The sequence below is a fragment of the Sus scrofa genome, chromosome 6 (assembly GCF_000003025.6).
Source record: "Sus scrofa isolate TJ Tabasco breed Duroc chromosome 6, Sscrofa11.1, whole genome shotgun sequence".
Lineage (NCBI taxonomy): Eukaryota > Metazoa > Chordata > Mammalia > Artiodactyla > Suidae > Sus > Sus scrofa.
In genome coordinates this window covers 71,015,720-71,031,011 of record NC_010448.4, presented here as the reverse complement: position 1 = coordinate 71,031,011, position 15,292 = coordinate 71,015,720, and the positions used below count along the sequence as shown (strand labels likewise).

The following is a 15,292-nucleotide window of genomic DNA, read 5'->3' as shown; positions in this document are numbered from 1 at the left end:
CAGGAAGCGGGGGTAGGGGAGAGGCCAGCAAACTCCCCAGCCAGCTCCTTGGAGACAAGCCCTGTGAGTTCTTTTTCGTCTCCCCAGCCCTGGAGGAGGATGTGCTCTTCACTGGGGCTCCGCAAATGCCTGCTGAGTGCATGAATGAGTGAAGGACCATTGCTGGAGGAAAAAAAAAAAAAAGGCAGAAGAGGAGAAGGAATGGGGAGAGGACAGGAAGAACTGAGAAGCAGAGGGAGCACTGGATGTCCCAAGGAGCAATGACAATTACTGGCATTTATCGATCACTGTCTTGGCCCAGGCACTTTCCCTGCATTAACTCATTTTAGCCTCACAACACACCCAGGCAATAGTGCTATTATTATCCCCATTTACTGTTGAGGCAACTGAGGCACAGAGGTTATGTGGCTGGTGAGTGCTGGTGACCCCCCCCAAACCCAAGCTGTTAAGGATGTCTGTCTTTACATTGCCCCCCCACCCTACCCCACCCCCCCAACTACGACCCAGTGGAATGAGCCCAGAGTCAAAAGTTAGAAGGCCTACCCACCTCCCCGCTTCTAGGTCATCACCCTTCGCTCGTCCCGAGAGGTTTTGCAGAAACCTTGCTGATTAGATCTCCGAGTCTACCAGCCTGCAACAGTGTTTTCCAGCCTGTGGCATAGTTTCATGCCTTCTGTTGGACCCTTCTTAAAGCTGCTGGTCATACTTTGAATGTTTATTCACCTATTCAAGGAATCATTCAGTTATTTGTTTACTATGGTGGTCAATTTCTCCCATCTCACCGTGGGAGTGTTCCGGAGCCTTCCTTTCAAGTCTAATTCCATCCTGTTCTTATTCAGAAGGGAACACAGGTACCTTGACTCGCTCAGTCCTGGGATAGGGATCGCCTAGCTGCAAAAGGCAGGACAGGAGCTACTGCTGCTGGCTCAGCCTGGGGTGGCCACCTCAAGCCACCTGGGAAGGGGGCAAGGTGGGCAAAGGGGGCAAAGGGAGCACAGGGGGGGTTTCTCCAATGGGGTATGAAGGTTCTCTCTCAGAGAGGCCTTCACTCTCACCTGGGCATAGGAAAGAAGCTCTCCCCAGATACTCTTATCCTACTGTCTCGTTTTATTTCTTCATGATCCTTTTACTCCCTGAAATCATATTATTCACTTGTTTTAATGTTCATCACCTGCTCCGCTTCCCCCCCCCTCCGGCCCCAGGTTCATTCTTCAGAGCCTGTCTTGCTCACTTAAGGATTTATTTCTTGCACAATGGACTGAATGGAAACTCCCTTGCAAAGAATAAGTGCAGAGCGGCTATCAAACAGTGAGAACATCACGTTCTTTGGGGTTCAACACTCCAACTTGCAGAAAAGAGCTAATTCTTCCCTGGAAAAGTGGGAAGCAAACTGGCTCGCGGGGCTGAGAACAGGTGAACAGTAACCACTCCTGTCCCTCTTCTCTTGTCCCCCCCCCTCAGGTCCACTCAGTCAGGGGTAGAGAAAGCTTCACCGGCCGCAGAAAGGTGCCGCAAGCTCAGATGCTGCTCCGCAGGTCGCGTCTCACTCGCGCGCGCCAGTCAAGCTCAGCCCGGGCGGTGGGTGGGAAAGAAACCTGCAGGGGAAGGTCTGGGGGTGTGAGGGTGGAGCGGAGCCCGGCCCCGCGATCCGGCCCGGGTTTTACATGCCACCCACACGCCCGCTCGGCCGCGGAGAATTCCATAATCACAGCGGGCGAGAGCGGAGACTGGGAGCGAAAAATCCGGGATCAGGCAACTTTGGGCAGCGCATGCGCGCCCGCGGCGCTCCATCCCAAACACACACACATTTTTCCCCCGGACTTGGAAAGTCACCCAAAGCCGCCCCAAGTGCAGGTAAGAGACTCGGCGCTCCCTCCGCCGCGGCTCCCCCACGCCCCTCTGTTCTGCGGGCCTCCCGGGGTGCCTCCCCGCCTCGCCCCCTGCCCGGGTGCAGCCCCCCACCTCCCGGGCTGCCTCTTGCAGCCGGGAGCGGGCGAGCGAGCGAGCGAGCCAGCCAGCCAGCCAGCCAGCCTGCGCTCGGCGGCTGCCACCCAACTCCGGCCGTGCGGGAGGCAGGGGGCACGGAGGGTTGGCACCCGGGCGCGGGGCGGCGCGTCGCCTGCCGCGACCAGGGAATGCCCAGCGCGCGGCTCCGGGGGAGGGGAGGGCTGCTGCTCCTGGGGGTCACTGACTCCAACTGAGGGGGCGGCGGGGTAGGGAAGAAGAGGGGGAGGTGCCGGGCGCGAGTGCAGGACTTTGCAAACAGGGTGGGGGCGCCCCCCGCGCCGCGGGCTCCCGGGTGGTGGTGGGGGGGCAGGTGCTCTCCAATACCCAGTAATCACTCCTTCCCCCTACGCTCTCCCCCCCTCGCTGCTGCAGGGGTTTGTGCGCTCTCCGGGGCCGAGAAGGAGGCAGGGGTGAGGGGCGCCTGGGGTGACTTTGCAAGACTTTGCTCAAGGGAAGGGGTGGGTGGGGAACCCCTCCAGCCGACCCTTGTGCCCCAGTACCAGGGTGTAGGTGCCACCGGCAGAGGTAGGCAGTGTTCACTTAGGCGCGGGATGCCAAGGGGTGCCTCCTGGTGGGAAAACGGAGGCGAGAGGTTGCTTGGCTAGGGGGAGCGGCGCCCCCTTTTTCATCCGTGCCTGGGAAGTTTGTCTCAAGTGCGCTGCTCCGGGCGCGGCAAGTGGCGCTCCTCACTACCCCCCACCCCCACCCCAGCCTCCCCCGGGTGCAGGGCTGGCAGTGCTGGGCACAGGGAGCCGGTTCCGGGGCACCGGCTCAGGGCCGTGTGACTGTCGGCCGGAGCCGGCCTGGGTCCGGGGAAAAGTTCGGGGGAGTTGCGGCGGTTGTTGTGTGCGCTGGGAGAGAAGTTGCGCCCGGGGACGTGGGACGCCGGGCCGGCGGGCCGGGGGGCGGGTGGAGCAGTGCACTCGCAGCGGCTCGGCCACGGTGGGCGAGGGTCTGGCGGGGTCTGTGGCCCCAGGGTGGGCTGAGGGTAACCTCGGGGCTCAGCAGTTGGGGAAGAGGAACCCTGAATCCAGGGACGCACGACTGAAATAGGCACCAGGCGGAGGACAGAGAGAATGATCGCTTGCGGGAGCACAGGGGGGCACCAAGGGGAGAGGGCCCGGCCGCCCGGTCACTTGGGGTCGAGCTTCAGGGCAAAGGAGCGCGTGGTGGCTGGCGAAGGAGTGTCGGGGAGCGGGGCTCCAGGGGGCGCGCGGTAATGGGGGATCGGGCCGTACGGACAGTCAGGGAGCTCCCAGGGCAGGGGGCCGAGTCGTGCGCCCGGGGTGAGCCGGCCGGGCGGAGCGGCGGCCGGTTTATTTTTACTCGGTGGCATTTGCAGAATGTGCAGCTGATGGCCGTCGGCCGCCAGGAAGTTTTGCTTTCTGTTCTTTCTCTCTTTCCGAAGCCAGCGCGGCCGGGAGCAGGCGGGCTGGGGGAGCCGGGCTTGGGAGGGGAGGGGGCGGCCGCTGGGGAGGCAAGGTACAGGCAGGGGCGCGCTGGGGCGGCGGGCGGGGGCCGGCCGGGCGAGGGCGGCGGGCGGGCTCGGGGACGCTGCGGAGCTTTTGGGCGTATGTCTGTCCCCAGCGTTGGAAGCTCCTCCGCGAGGGGAACAGGTGTATGCGCCGTCAATCACGGCAGGAGGGACACTTTGGGGGCGTAGATTAAGATAATAATAATAGATTTTTCTCTAGCGGGTGGGCGCAGATTCTCCCAAGTCATCTCCGACCCGGGTCCGGAGTTGGGGGAGAAATGGAGTGTCGAGGGAGGCAGGGGGCCGCTTCACCCTTCCACACAAGTTCCTCCTGACCCAGCTTCAGCTTGGGAAGCGGACCCTGGGTGCGGCGAGGACCTCCTTCGAGTCACGCTCGGGAGGGTGCGGACGGACGTGTGTGCGGTGTGTATGGATCTGTCCACCAGCAAAGCAGCAAAACCACCCCTCCAACGAGCCTGAAGCTCCCCCAAACCCGGCTGGATCAAGAGGCGACCCAGGGGGTAATGCATCGCTGCCCCGGTGGAGTCTGGGGCCACGACACTTGGAGCGTGCGGTTGTCCCTCCAACACCCTGTACACTCCAAGAGATGGGGGCGGTGAGGGGGGGAAAGGCCAGGGTAGTCTCCTGGCAAAGTTGGTAAATTTAGGGTGCCTCTAAGCTGGTAGGGGCGCGCGACGAGAGCGCGCGAGGGGACTGTAAAACAGACCGCTGGATAAATCGGTGCCCCCCCCCGCCCACCCCAAGGCGCGCGCGCGCGCACACACACACACATACGTACACCCGCGCGCGCGCACACACACACACACACACACACACACACACACTCACACACACACGTCGCCGTCCTGAAGGGAGCTGTCCGGGCTGAGCAGGAGCAGCTGCGCCGGGCGTGGTGAGGGGGGTAGTTGGTCCCCCGAGGCTGCGCCCGGGCTGCGCTCCACGTGCCCAGAGGGGGCGCTGGGCCGTTCGGCGCCCGAGCGCACAGCTCCGGGTTTGCGCCCTGGTGGCGGCGAGGCGGTGCGTCCCGGGCGGGCGTCGCTTCCCGCGCCATCTCTGGCGACTCGCACTGCCTCCGCTGACGCCCAGCCACTTTCCCACTTCCCAAACTTCGGCCTTTTGGTTTCCACCTCCCTCGAGCTCTGAGACCCTCTCCCGGGCAGGGTGGGAACTTTTCATTTCCCGGCGGCGGCCACCGTGTCTCTCCCCGGAATCTGGCGAATTGGAGAGATTGACAACTCCCCCCCCCCATCTTGTTAGCCACCTTAGAGGCGGTTAACGAGAGTTTATGGGGAATATTGTTGAACTTCAGTAATCAGGTTTCCAGCGATCTTATGCCTCCTGTTTAATTTATTAGACTAGTTATTTATTCTGTTGATGATAATCTGTTGCTGGTTTCTATGGAGATGTTAAACTGATCTCTTTCAGAAATCAAACTCCATATGCACTAAAACGTTTAAAGGGACAGTGCCTCCCTCCTTTTTTCCCCTGCCTTTTTTTTTTGGATTTGTTTTTTAGACTTTGCACCTTGCAGACACTTTGCGTCTTCCTCTGAGTCTCGGTGCATTTTATTTCCTTCCTACGAAGGAGAGGAGCCCGGAGACTCAGGCTTTGTGGCAAGTACAGCTTATTATGGCTAGAAGAAAGCCAAGGCTTTGATCCCTAAGTTGCATCATCATTTAAAACAGATCATTTCACCACCACCCCCTTTCCCCCATCATATAAGAGCAAAATTCTTTCAAGATCAAAGAGTCCAATCTAAAAAAAAAAAAATACTATTGTTAAAAAAATAGGAAGTCAGTCAAATGGGAACCTCTCCTGTATATCTGCTCCCCTTGTGTTTAAAGAATTTTTTGAACAAGAAAAACAAAACTTGTAGCTCAGCTAATTTTTCATACTTATTAATAGTTTATCTTGCCCCCCCTCTTTTAAATTTAAAAAGAAGTTCAAAGTTAGATTTTTCTGCCTGTGGGGGTTGAGGTATATTTGCTTCTCTTTTAGATCCTGACCATCTGTTTTTGGAAAATTAGCCTCTGGGAAGGGGAAAAGGAGTTTTTACTCAAACTTAACAGAGTGCTTTAAGTTTAAAAAAAAGAAAAAGAAAAAACCCTCACCCAAATATTTTAAAGTCTTCATTTCTCTACTTTTTTAGGAGAATATCAGTAACCTCTGTCTGGTGTGTGAGAGCATATCAACATTTTCTCCTTTTTCCTCTTCTCAGGTATTTTTCTGTAGATGTGTGACTTTGGGGGGAGTGCAGTGAATTAAGAAAGTAAGGCAGAAGAAATTATCTTGGTTTGTGACACTCTGAAAAATTGCAAACCCACTCTGAACTCAGATATTTATCACGCTGACAGATATGATACAAAGCGATTGCATTTTCTAATGATCCTCTGGGACTAAGTTGTAGGTAAAACCATTTAATGCATTTTTAATATTAAAGTAAGGCCCAGGTTCCATTTTCTTGGAGGTGGGGGGAGTGGATGCTTTCTGAGTATACTGTTTTGCTTTTTCAACCAGAGCCCCCCCACCTCCACCCCTTCATATTTCCACTTACTTTGGGGAGGGCTAAGCCACACACAGGGCATTTGGCTTTTATAAATAAATTTATATCTGGCCAGAAGGTTTAATGCTAAATAAGAGCACACTTTAAAAAAAAAAAGAAAGAAAGAAAGAAAGAAAAAACAAACCTCAGACTCCACCCCTGCTATAGGAAATAAAACAGAGGCAATACTTGACTTTTTTTTTTCCCCCCATCTGCCATCCTGGTTCTCCTTTATATTATTTTATTTTGGAAGAGGGTGGAGTGGTTGTTACTTCTTAGCTCAGAAGAGAGAGGAGCCATTCCTGTTATTTCTCTCTTTGCTATATTTTAAAAATTTGTTTGATTTGGATTGCAAACAGAATAGGCTTACGGGGAGAAAAGAGCACTGTGGCTTTAAACTCAGGAGTTTGCATATTCTCCTTGTATCTTTCCCCTTTGCTAATTATTGTGTTGTTTTCAGAGCAAATATGTCATATCCATGGCGACCGGGCAGGTTTATTGTCTTTCTGAAGCAATAGCTCACATAAGTAATTAATGACTTTCTTTTTTTTCCTCTGGCTTAGGTTAAACAGATCATTCAAGGAAAGTCATATCTCTCTCTCTCTCTCTCTCTCCCCTCTCTCTCTCTCTCTCTTTTTTAGCCCAGTGACATAAGAACATGAGTTAGAACAAGAAAATACTTTAACCAAGAAGTCAACAGCTTATTTTCCCCCATTTCTTTTAAGAGCTAAAGTGTCAGCTTTCAGACATATGAGGCTGTCATTCTTGTAGCCGAGAGCAGCGCAGTCCATGCCTGGGTTGGAAATCCATTGGAAGGTTGTACAGCAGGGGAAGTGTTGGCATGGGGGGGAGTAACCTGAAGGAATTTGCTTTTGTGGTGGTGGGGAGGCACTCCAAAATGACTATTTCTCCTGGTTTTAGGAGAATGTAATTAAATTGTTTACAGGAAAGAATTAATGAGTTGGTGGTAATATGCTCCCCCCCCCACCCCAGTCTGGTTAATTGGAAAGACAAAGTTTTTCTTGACGATTCACCTTGAACTTCAGCTTTCTCCAGCCTTTGTCTCAAGTGCTTTTTCCTGGAAAAGAACCTTTTGGAATCCCTTCTGGTTCGTATTTCCAAAATTATAGCTGGGGGTGGGGGTGTGTGTGGGGGTGTTTTTGTTTTCACCCTGAGACCTCCCACTCGAAGCTGCTTTCTGTTTCTCAGGAATCCACAGCTATGATAATAGACTATGACTTGGATTTTTAAACTTTTTGGGGGATTCGGGGGGCAGCTTTTGAGGACATAAAGTGATAGAAACAGCACGTTTATGTATTTCCCTTCCGTACCTAGTGACAGTATTGGGGAGAGTGGAAGCAGTGTTTTTTTTGTTTTGTTTTTTTTTAATCACCATTTAGGTTCCACCCTTTTTGAAGGGACCTTCTGCTAATAAGCAGCCTTATGATGTCAGCCGGTAACTTTAGAAATACACTGGGTGTCCATATACTAACTGATGTTCTCCAGCAGCCCCTGAAACAGACATACATTAATTAGGCACATGTATACGCTGTCACCCCTCTTTTTGAAAGCTCCCGTATAGCCAAGGTTTTGTGCGTATCCTTAAGAAAGGGGAAGGAGATAAAGAGAAAAGCATTTACATTATATTTATACTTGGACACGATTACAAAGGCTATTTCCCCCATCTGAATTAAGTTAAAAAAGGCGGTGAGTCAACTGAATGGCTCTTTAGGCTTTTGGCATTAAAAATAAAAATATAAAGCAGAAGAGAGATTTATTTGGTATCTGGTTTCTAAAGAGGAGAAGAGAAGGCCAGGCAAGTCTGATGCTGAGACTCCAGCGGAGTTGTAATTGAGCCCGTAACCTCTTGATGTCTATATCAGAAAAACAGACACGAGCAGAGGGAACGGAGGAGAGGCAAACAAGCCTTGTAGAGGAGGGAGCTCAGGGGGAGATTCACAGAGAGAGAGAGAATGAGATTTAATTTATAGACATTTTAAAAACCGTAATTTCATTAGGATCTGTTCTTCCCCTTCTCTGAAGGGCAGCCCGGCAGACCGATAAGGCCGGTCCCTCTGCCGGGATGCGCGGGTGGCTCTGTGGGCATGAACGTGGGCATCTTTCTCCGTTCCCGGGATCGCTTGTTTCCCCTCTGCCCCCTTTCTGCTGACGTCCTTATTCTGGAATTTAAAAGTCCCAAATGGCCAAAAGTTAGCCAAGGCTTCTGGCTGCCTGGTGAGCTCCCCTGTGGGTACCACGCCGCCCCGCGAGCAGGTCTGTCTCCAGCTGGCCCTTGGCATCCGTGCGTCTTCCTCCTGTCGCCAGGCTGCCTGTCGTTCTGGCTATGGGAGACCCCTGTGGGGGGGGGGGACCGCATCTCTGCCCCCTTAAGTTCACCAAGTTAAGTTGCTGTGGTTCTGAGCCCACAGTCGGGGGGGCGGGGGGTTAAAGGCTGTCATAAATTCTGCAAAAATTAATCAACCGTTTAAGAGCTGCACGTTAACGAGGGTGTGCAGGCAAGCCGGGCCTTTCTCCTGTTCCCCTGCCTAAAGTCCAGCAGAGCGAGGGGTGCCCTGGATGGTGGGAAGGAATGGGGGAGGTGTTTTTGTTTTTGTTTTTTTCCAATCTGAATAATGGGGAACAACTAGAGAGAGGAAAGAAGAGAGAGATTTGTTGAATATAAACCCTGAAGTGCCCTTGTTCCATATTGTGGGAATTTTTTTTTTTTTTCCTTTTGGTCTGAATTTGTCCTGTGTGTCTTTGGTGGAAAAGACACGTAGAGAAAGAGCAAAGGAGGGGGTGGGGGGAGAGAGAGAGAGAGAGGGAAGGATGGAGGAGAGAGAGAGAGACACGTGTGGCTCCTTCGGAACTCATTATCATTCTTAATAAGTCTTAAGGAATAAAGGAGAGCATTGAGTGTAAATGCTGGGTAATCCTAACACTTCTCAAGGTGAGAGGAGTCTTGAGGACACAGAGAAAAGAGAGAGCAGGGGAGGGGGTGGGAGGGGGGTCTAACGGCCCTAGGGGAATGGCAGGCCCAGGGTTTGGGGGGTTCTGCAGGAGGCCTGGAGGCTGGGGTGGCAGAGACCCAGGGGAGCCCAGATGAGATGGCTGTCTGAGGTGACGCTGGGGCTCTCCAGGAGAGGGTGATTGGCTGGGACGAGGAGCAGGGCTGATGGGAACATCTCTTCGGGGTTGGGGTGGGGGGCAGGGGCCGCAGGGCCTTTGCTCCCTCCTGGGCACTGTCTCCCTGGCCAGCTCAGCCCCTGTCCCCTGGCCTCAGGTTCCTGGAGGAGGCCCTGGGGTCTTGTCCTGCTCGGTCCAGCTCCCTTGCACTGTCCGCTCTGGGAAGCAGAGGGACAGAGCAGCGGCCAGAGCTCGGCTCCGGACACTAGGTGGCTTAGAGGATCTGCGAGGTTTTCCAAGATGAGCCACCGAGCAGCCGCCGGCTTCCTCTCTCCTCCCCGCTGGTGGGCTCCGCTGTGCCTGTCGTCTGCCGGGTCTGCGGGCAGCCTTGGACGACCGGCAGGAGGACGAGTGGGCTCCGGCCCAGGGACGTGGCTCAGCTCCCGGGCTCAGGGCTCCCAGTGACCAGCTTCCAGGCAAGGCGAGGAGAAGGCCAGGGGGCAGGTCCCGTGGGGGGAGGCAGCCGGTCAGGGCCACTTAGAGGAGGGCCGGTTGGAGCCCAGCCCTGCGTTCCCTGCCACTTGAGTGTCAGGCACTGCTGAGCCCACTTGGGAAGGGGGGGCAGCGATCTCTGCCTCTTCCTCTTTTGAGTTCATGTGCCCCCTTTGAGAATCCTCTTAATAAAAAAAACCTCATAAGCATAAATACCGCTTATACTTTGAGGGGTTTCACAGACCTTATAAACCCAACCAAGGACGCTCCAGGGTCCCTTGCTCTGATGAGCTTCCTTCCAGTTCTCCAGGACTGGAGCGGGAGGGGGGCAGGGAAGAGGCCAAAGCGGTTCCCGCCGCCACCCCCACCCCTGCCAGCCTCAGTCCTGGGAGAGCAGAGCCATGTCAAACTGTGACATGGGGCCTCCGCAGGCGGATCGGGGCCAACACTCGGGTTCCCATCCGAAGAACCACACCTGCTCAGGTAGATGCCCTTCTCCGGCCAAAGGCAGCCTCCCCCTCCTCCGGCTGGCATTGTCCAGGCTTCCTGGGGTGTTTGAGGAAGGGTCCTAGCCAAGGGTCAGAACCGTGAATTGTTTTCTCTAGGGACAGGGGTGGGCAGGGAGACACAATTCGGGTTTGACTTACTGTAGTCAGGTTTTCTGGGTTTTTTTTTTTTTTTTTTTTTTTCCTCCTTACCTCTGTTTCTTTTGGAAAGCAACTTCTGGGGAGCATGCAAAAGGGGGTGCGTGGGAGTTCGAGATGAAGGCTGGTGACTGAGCCGGTGTGAAGCCCTGAGGGAGAGCAGGACGGGTTAATGGCGGGTGGATTCTGCTTTTCTGATGTTTAAAAGCAATAATGACCAAATTGCCTGCCCTGTGTGTGCCTTGCTGACGAGATTTACCGAAAGGAAGCTGCGCTGCCTCTCATGCTGCTGGTCTCGGGGTGGGTAAGCGTGTGTGTGTGTGTGTGTGTGTGTGTAAATGAGAAGACGGGGTGGGGGAATTAGCTCTGCCAGGCTGGCACCCTTCCCCAGCACTAATTGCTGGCAGAGTACCCACGGGGGCTGTGCCAGCGTCTCCAGCTCTGCCCGCCCCCCTCGCCCCCGGGGAGCTCAGCTGTGCAGCTCGCTATGTGAGGGCCATTTCCGGGCCCACTAGTCCCAGAGGCTCCTTTGGGAGTTTCAGGGAAATCTGATCCATCAGGGGGACCGTGGGCCAAGCCCCAGCATCCCTGGTCTGGGATGAGGGGACGGGGAAGGCTTAGATGGGCCGGAGCTCCGCCGAGGGCTCATGGTAGGTGTCAGGAGACCCTAGTCCAGTTCTGATTCTGCAGTGAATCCCGGTGTGGCCTTGGACAAGTCATTTGACCCCGCTGAGCCTCAGTTTCCTCTCTTATCACACGGCCTCTGACATGGTTGCCCTCGCACAGTTGCCCTGCGGGTCGGCTGGGCCTGTCGCCGGGAAAGTCCTTTGAAATAATTAAGTGTAATGAAGAATTTATCATGGTCCTGTTGTCAGGTGCAGGGTGCCGGATGTCAGAGGAGCCAGTTTTGTATAATATGATATTCGTCTCAAAGGGAACCCCTCTGAATCCCATTTCAGAAAGCCGCGAGCCTGGATATTGTGTGGTGCTGGGGTGGCATTTTTGAACCAGGCTGTGGTTTGGTCCTGATCACTGGGCGCTTGGGGCTGAGTTGGAGGTGGGTGTTGCTTTTCAGGTGGTTGGGGGGGAGCCCGCTCAGGAAGTGCCATGTGCTTGGCTGTTTTGAGCCTTGGATTCATTGAGGAGCCGTGGCTATGGTAGCCAGTTAGGTGGAGATCAGAGACGTGCCCTTTCATCAGTTACCTAACTAGCTCGTGCCTCAGTTTTCTCCTCTGTAAAATGGGGGTAACAGGATTAGCTAAGCTAAGGTGAGTAAAGTGTTTGGGACGGGCCTGCGTCTTCCAAACCCACGTGGGGGTATGAGTATGGATTATGTGCTGTCCACCGGGCACTGCCGTGGTGGGAGGGTGGGGACACCTTGCTCCCATTGTGCCTGGGGGGCTGGGACCTCAGTAGGTGTGGGCCGCCCTGGTGTTGGTGGGAAATTCTGAATTTTGTGTTTGACCTCTCTGGGCTGCCTTGGGGTCCTGTTGGTATTTTTGGTGACAAATCAGAAAGGCCTGAGATGTAAGACTGTGCCCACTTTTAGAGAAGGACCCCAAACAGGGCAGGGGCCGTTGCTCTCTCTTCCCTGTTGTGTCCAGACTGGCCGTTCGTGGTGTTTGGAGAGGGTGGGCTGGGCGCTGCCTTGGGGTGCAAGGACCCAATGAGGTGCTGAGTGCTAGCAGTCCTCTGGGGGCCTGCGCCCGCTCAGAGGCTCTGCCATGGTGAAGGGCAGAGCGGCTGCTGCAGTCAGGCTGAGCCCCATGTGAATTGTGTTTCTCTCAGCCGGGCAAATGAGTTCCTCGAATTCTTTGTTTCCACATCTGTGAAATGGGAGTTGGAGTTCCTACCTTGTGAGAATGCAGCGAAAGGGCAGTGGTTGTCGCCACCACATGCTGGGGGTGGATGGCGTGCTTTCGTTCATGGACCATGCTCAGCCCAGCGAGCTGGGATGAGGATGGGCCAATCAGCAGGTCACCCTCGAGCCAGGTGGGTCCCTGGGTGACCGGGAGCTAACTGTGGTGCAGGAGGGGTGCAGGAGGGCCTAGCAGGACTGCAAGGTGGATGGGGCCAGGGTTTCCCCCCACCCTCTGGGTGACCCTGGTGCCCCCCAGGCCCACCATCGGGGGCGGTTACTACCCCCCGCCCGCCCCCAGCCCCTGGGCAGGCAGAAGTGAGGAGGGAAGGGCCTGAAGCAGAACTAGAGAAGGCCTGGCGGCCGTGACCCAAGCAAGCAAGGGCATGCGGGCTGTGATGCGGGGAGCCCTGGGGGGCGAGGGGCACTTATGGAAGATGAGGTGTATGAAACTCCATCGGCCTCTCCCATTTCACTGTGCTCGGCCAAAACACCTCGGTTCTTGTTTCACTATCTGAGATCTGGGAGCAGGTTAATTTCCATGACGAACTCCAGGCCACGTGCTCGGAGGATTTATCTAATTAAACTGATGCTTTTTTCTAAGAAAGAAAGAAGGGGCGGGAGGGAGGGAAGGAGGGAGGAAGCAGAGGAAGGAAGGAAGGAAGGAAAAGAGGGAGAGAAGGAAGGAAGGAAGGGATGAGAAGGAGGGAGGACGGGAGGGGAGGGAGGACGGGAGGGAGATGGATAAGCTGGAGGCAGACCAGTGATTTCTAAAGGCCAGGACAGAGTTGGGGCAAAGGCTTCGTGGCTGAGCTGGGGGCTTTCCTGGTGGGTCATGTTTCTGGTTTCGCTTTTTTTTTTTTTTTTTTTTTTTTTTTTTTTTTTTGTGGTTCACTTCCAAAACTGCTCTCGGACTGGGAGGAACAGGTGTAACTGGAGGGGTTCTGGATCTGTACTGTCCCATACAGCGGCCACTAGCCCAGGCGGCAGTTTGGATTCAGTTAAAAACTGAGCTTTTCGATGACGTTGCCACATTTCAGGTGCTCCCTGGCACGAGAACATGGCCATCGCATAAGGTTCTGTTGGCCAGAGGCACGCTACGCTGAAGGGGTGCGGCCCCCAAAAGACAGCAATGGAATTGGGGTGTGGGCAGCAGGGTCGTACCCCCATGTCAAGGCCCCTCCCTGTGCGGAGCCAAGGCCCCTCCCTGCGTGCCTCCTCGGGGTGCAGTGGGGTTAGAGTTCAGCAGCACAGGGGCCAGACCCCTCTCCCACGACTGTCTTTGTGACCTTGGGCAGGGGTCGTCACTCTCTGGGCCTGTGGAACTGGGCTGACAGGGAACGGTCCCTGCCTTGTTGGATCCTTGCATCTTTTAACTGAGCCGATGAGTGTCCGCGCTTAGTAGAGCGCTGGCTCTGAGCAGGCACTTGGAAAAATGAAGACCACCGTTATTATAATCATTGGAATGATAATGTTGATATTATTTTCATAATGATTATCGAAGAGCTTTTTCGTGGCTGCCGGTATCTTAGGGACCCTCCCCGACCAAATGCAGATTTCTCCCTACTCCATACCTTGAGCCCCCTGCATTCCTGTCTCCTGGGGCCCTAATTTGGACCCCTTCTTTTCATCTCTCCCATCCCTCCTTTTTTCAGGCAAAAAAAAAGAAAAGCATTGGATCTGCCCCAACATTAACTCTTGCAGGCCTTTGTACGTGTGAATTAGGGCCCCTGTAAGTGTGCCCATGTGTGTGCATGCATGTACACACATACACACCCCCCCCACACCCACCTCCATTGGCCAAATAACATTTAAAAAAACACCCCTAAGTATTAAAATAGGGGAGAGAACAGATGTGGTCCTGGCAGGGCTGCCTGGGTTGTTTGGGAGTGGGGTGGGGGTGGGGTCGGCGGCCTCTGGGAGGGACGTGTGTGTTTATTCCTGGACATTGCCCAGTGCCCTGTGTGCTAATGTGGAGCTGAAAAGTCCCCTGCATTGTGCAGGCTCCTTTCCCCGTGAAAAGGCAATTGAGTCGGTGAGTTTCGAATGGATAGGAGCTGACAGTCAATGAGAATTTGGCAGTGGGGAGAAAACAGGCTCCCCCCCCACCCCCACCTAACACACCCGCACGCCTGGCTCCCTGGACTCCCAGTGCTTGCTGGGGACGGAGAGGAGGGTTGAAAAGAATTAGGGTGTCCTGGGATGTGTATCTACAGCATGAGCAGGGGTTCTGCCCCAGCCTCCTGCCCCCTCCCCTAGGGATGGCCCACCCCCCACCCCCAGGTTGCTGTAAGCGGCCCCCCACCCTCCACCCCCAGTCACCTCTGTGGCTCCGCCAGCGATCCCGAATGAGTTAAGGGCTGAATCAACTCTAGACCCAGCTGTACATTTTCCTCTGGGCTCCTGAATGAAGCGATGTGCTGTGCTCAGCACGATTGGAGACGGTCGGCCCCGGGTGGCCCACCCGGCCCCCCGCCCTCCTGGGCTCCGCCCGCTTCCATGGGACCTGCTGCTGGCAGCTGGGGAGCTGGCGGCCCATGCTGGGGGGATCTTGTCAGGTGCCCTCCCCACGGCCGGCCTCCCACTAAAGATGTATTTTGACTTGAAAAGCTAAAAGATGCACCATTTTGAGCTGGCAGCCTTCTTGGTGTGCAAGGGAGGCCGTTTTGAGGGCTCGTCTGTGCCGTGGGCTCTGTCCCCCCATATGTTCCCCTCTCCACCAGGTCCACACCAGGAAATCAGCCAACACATGTTTACTGGTACCTGGCCCTTGCTAGTGGTCCCATGTCCCTAGACCACCCCACTGAAACACTCCCAAGAGAACCAGGGAGGGAAATACTGCCACCTTACAGACGCGCCTCCGGTCACCCCACATTTGTAAAATGGCATCTCTTTAGCCTGACCCTCCTCTCTCGGCAGAGGGGAGCCGTCTTTCCTTTTCTGGGGGCAGGGAGCAGGAGCCAAGGAGAAGCACTCATTCTGGCAGAATTTCATCCCACTCCTTTTGGGGGGTGTCCCCCATGGCTGGGGATGCCTCTCGGGGGCCCCTTTCTGGAAAAGGCCTGGGAGGGGGTGGTTGCCTTTGCAGCTATGCTGGGAGAGTGGCCCACACGCAGGGCGCCAAGGAA

The 15,292-nt window shown here is 55.1% G+C and overlaps 1 protein-coding gene and 1 long non-coding RNA gene across 4 annotated transcripts in view; both read left to right on the top strand.

Moving 5' to 3' along the window:
* Positions 1,517-15,292, top strand: part of CASZ1 (castor zinc finger 1) — a 153,167-nt gene continuing 139,391 nt past the window's right edge. For 2 of the 3 annotated variants that reach the window (XM_021095326.1, XM_021095330.1), the window contains exon 1: positions 1,517-1,854. In XM_021095326.1, coding sequence (XP_020950985.1) covers positions 1,522-1,854 — 333 coding nt within the window. In that variant the 5' untranslated portion in view covers positions 1,517-1,521. Of the gene's footprint in view, positions 1,855-3,821; positions 4,003-15,292 lie in introns of all 3 variants that reach the window. The other variant, XM_021095328.1, reaches the window with a different exon arrangement.
* Positions 4,282-10,513, top strand: LOC110261094. Its single transcript, XR_002344888.1, has 2 exons — positions 4,282-5,720; positions 6,686-10,513. It is a non-coding gene; the product is annotated as an uncharacterized LOC110261094 (long non-coding RNA).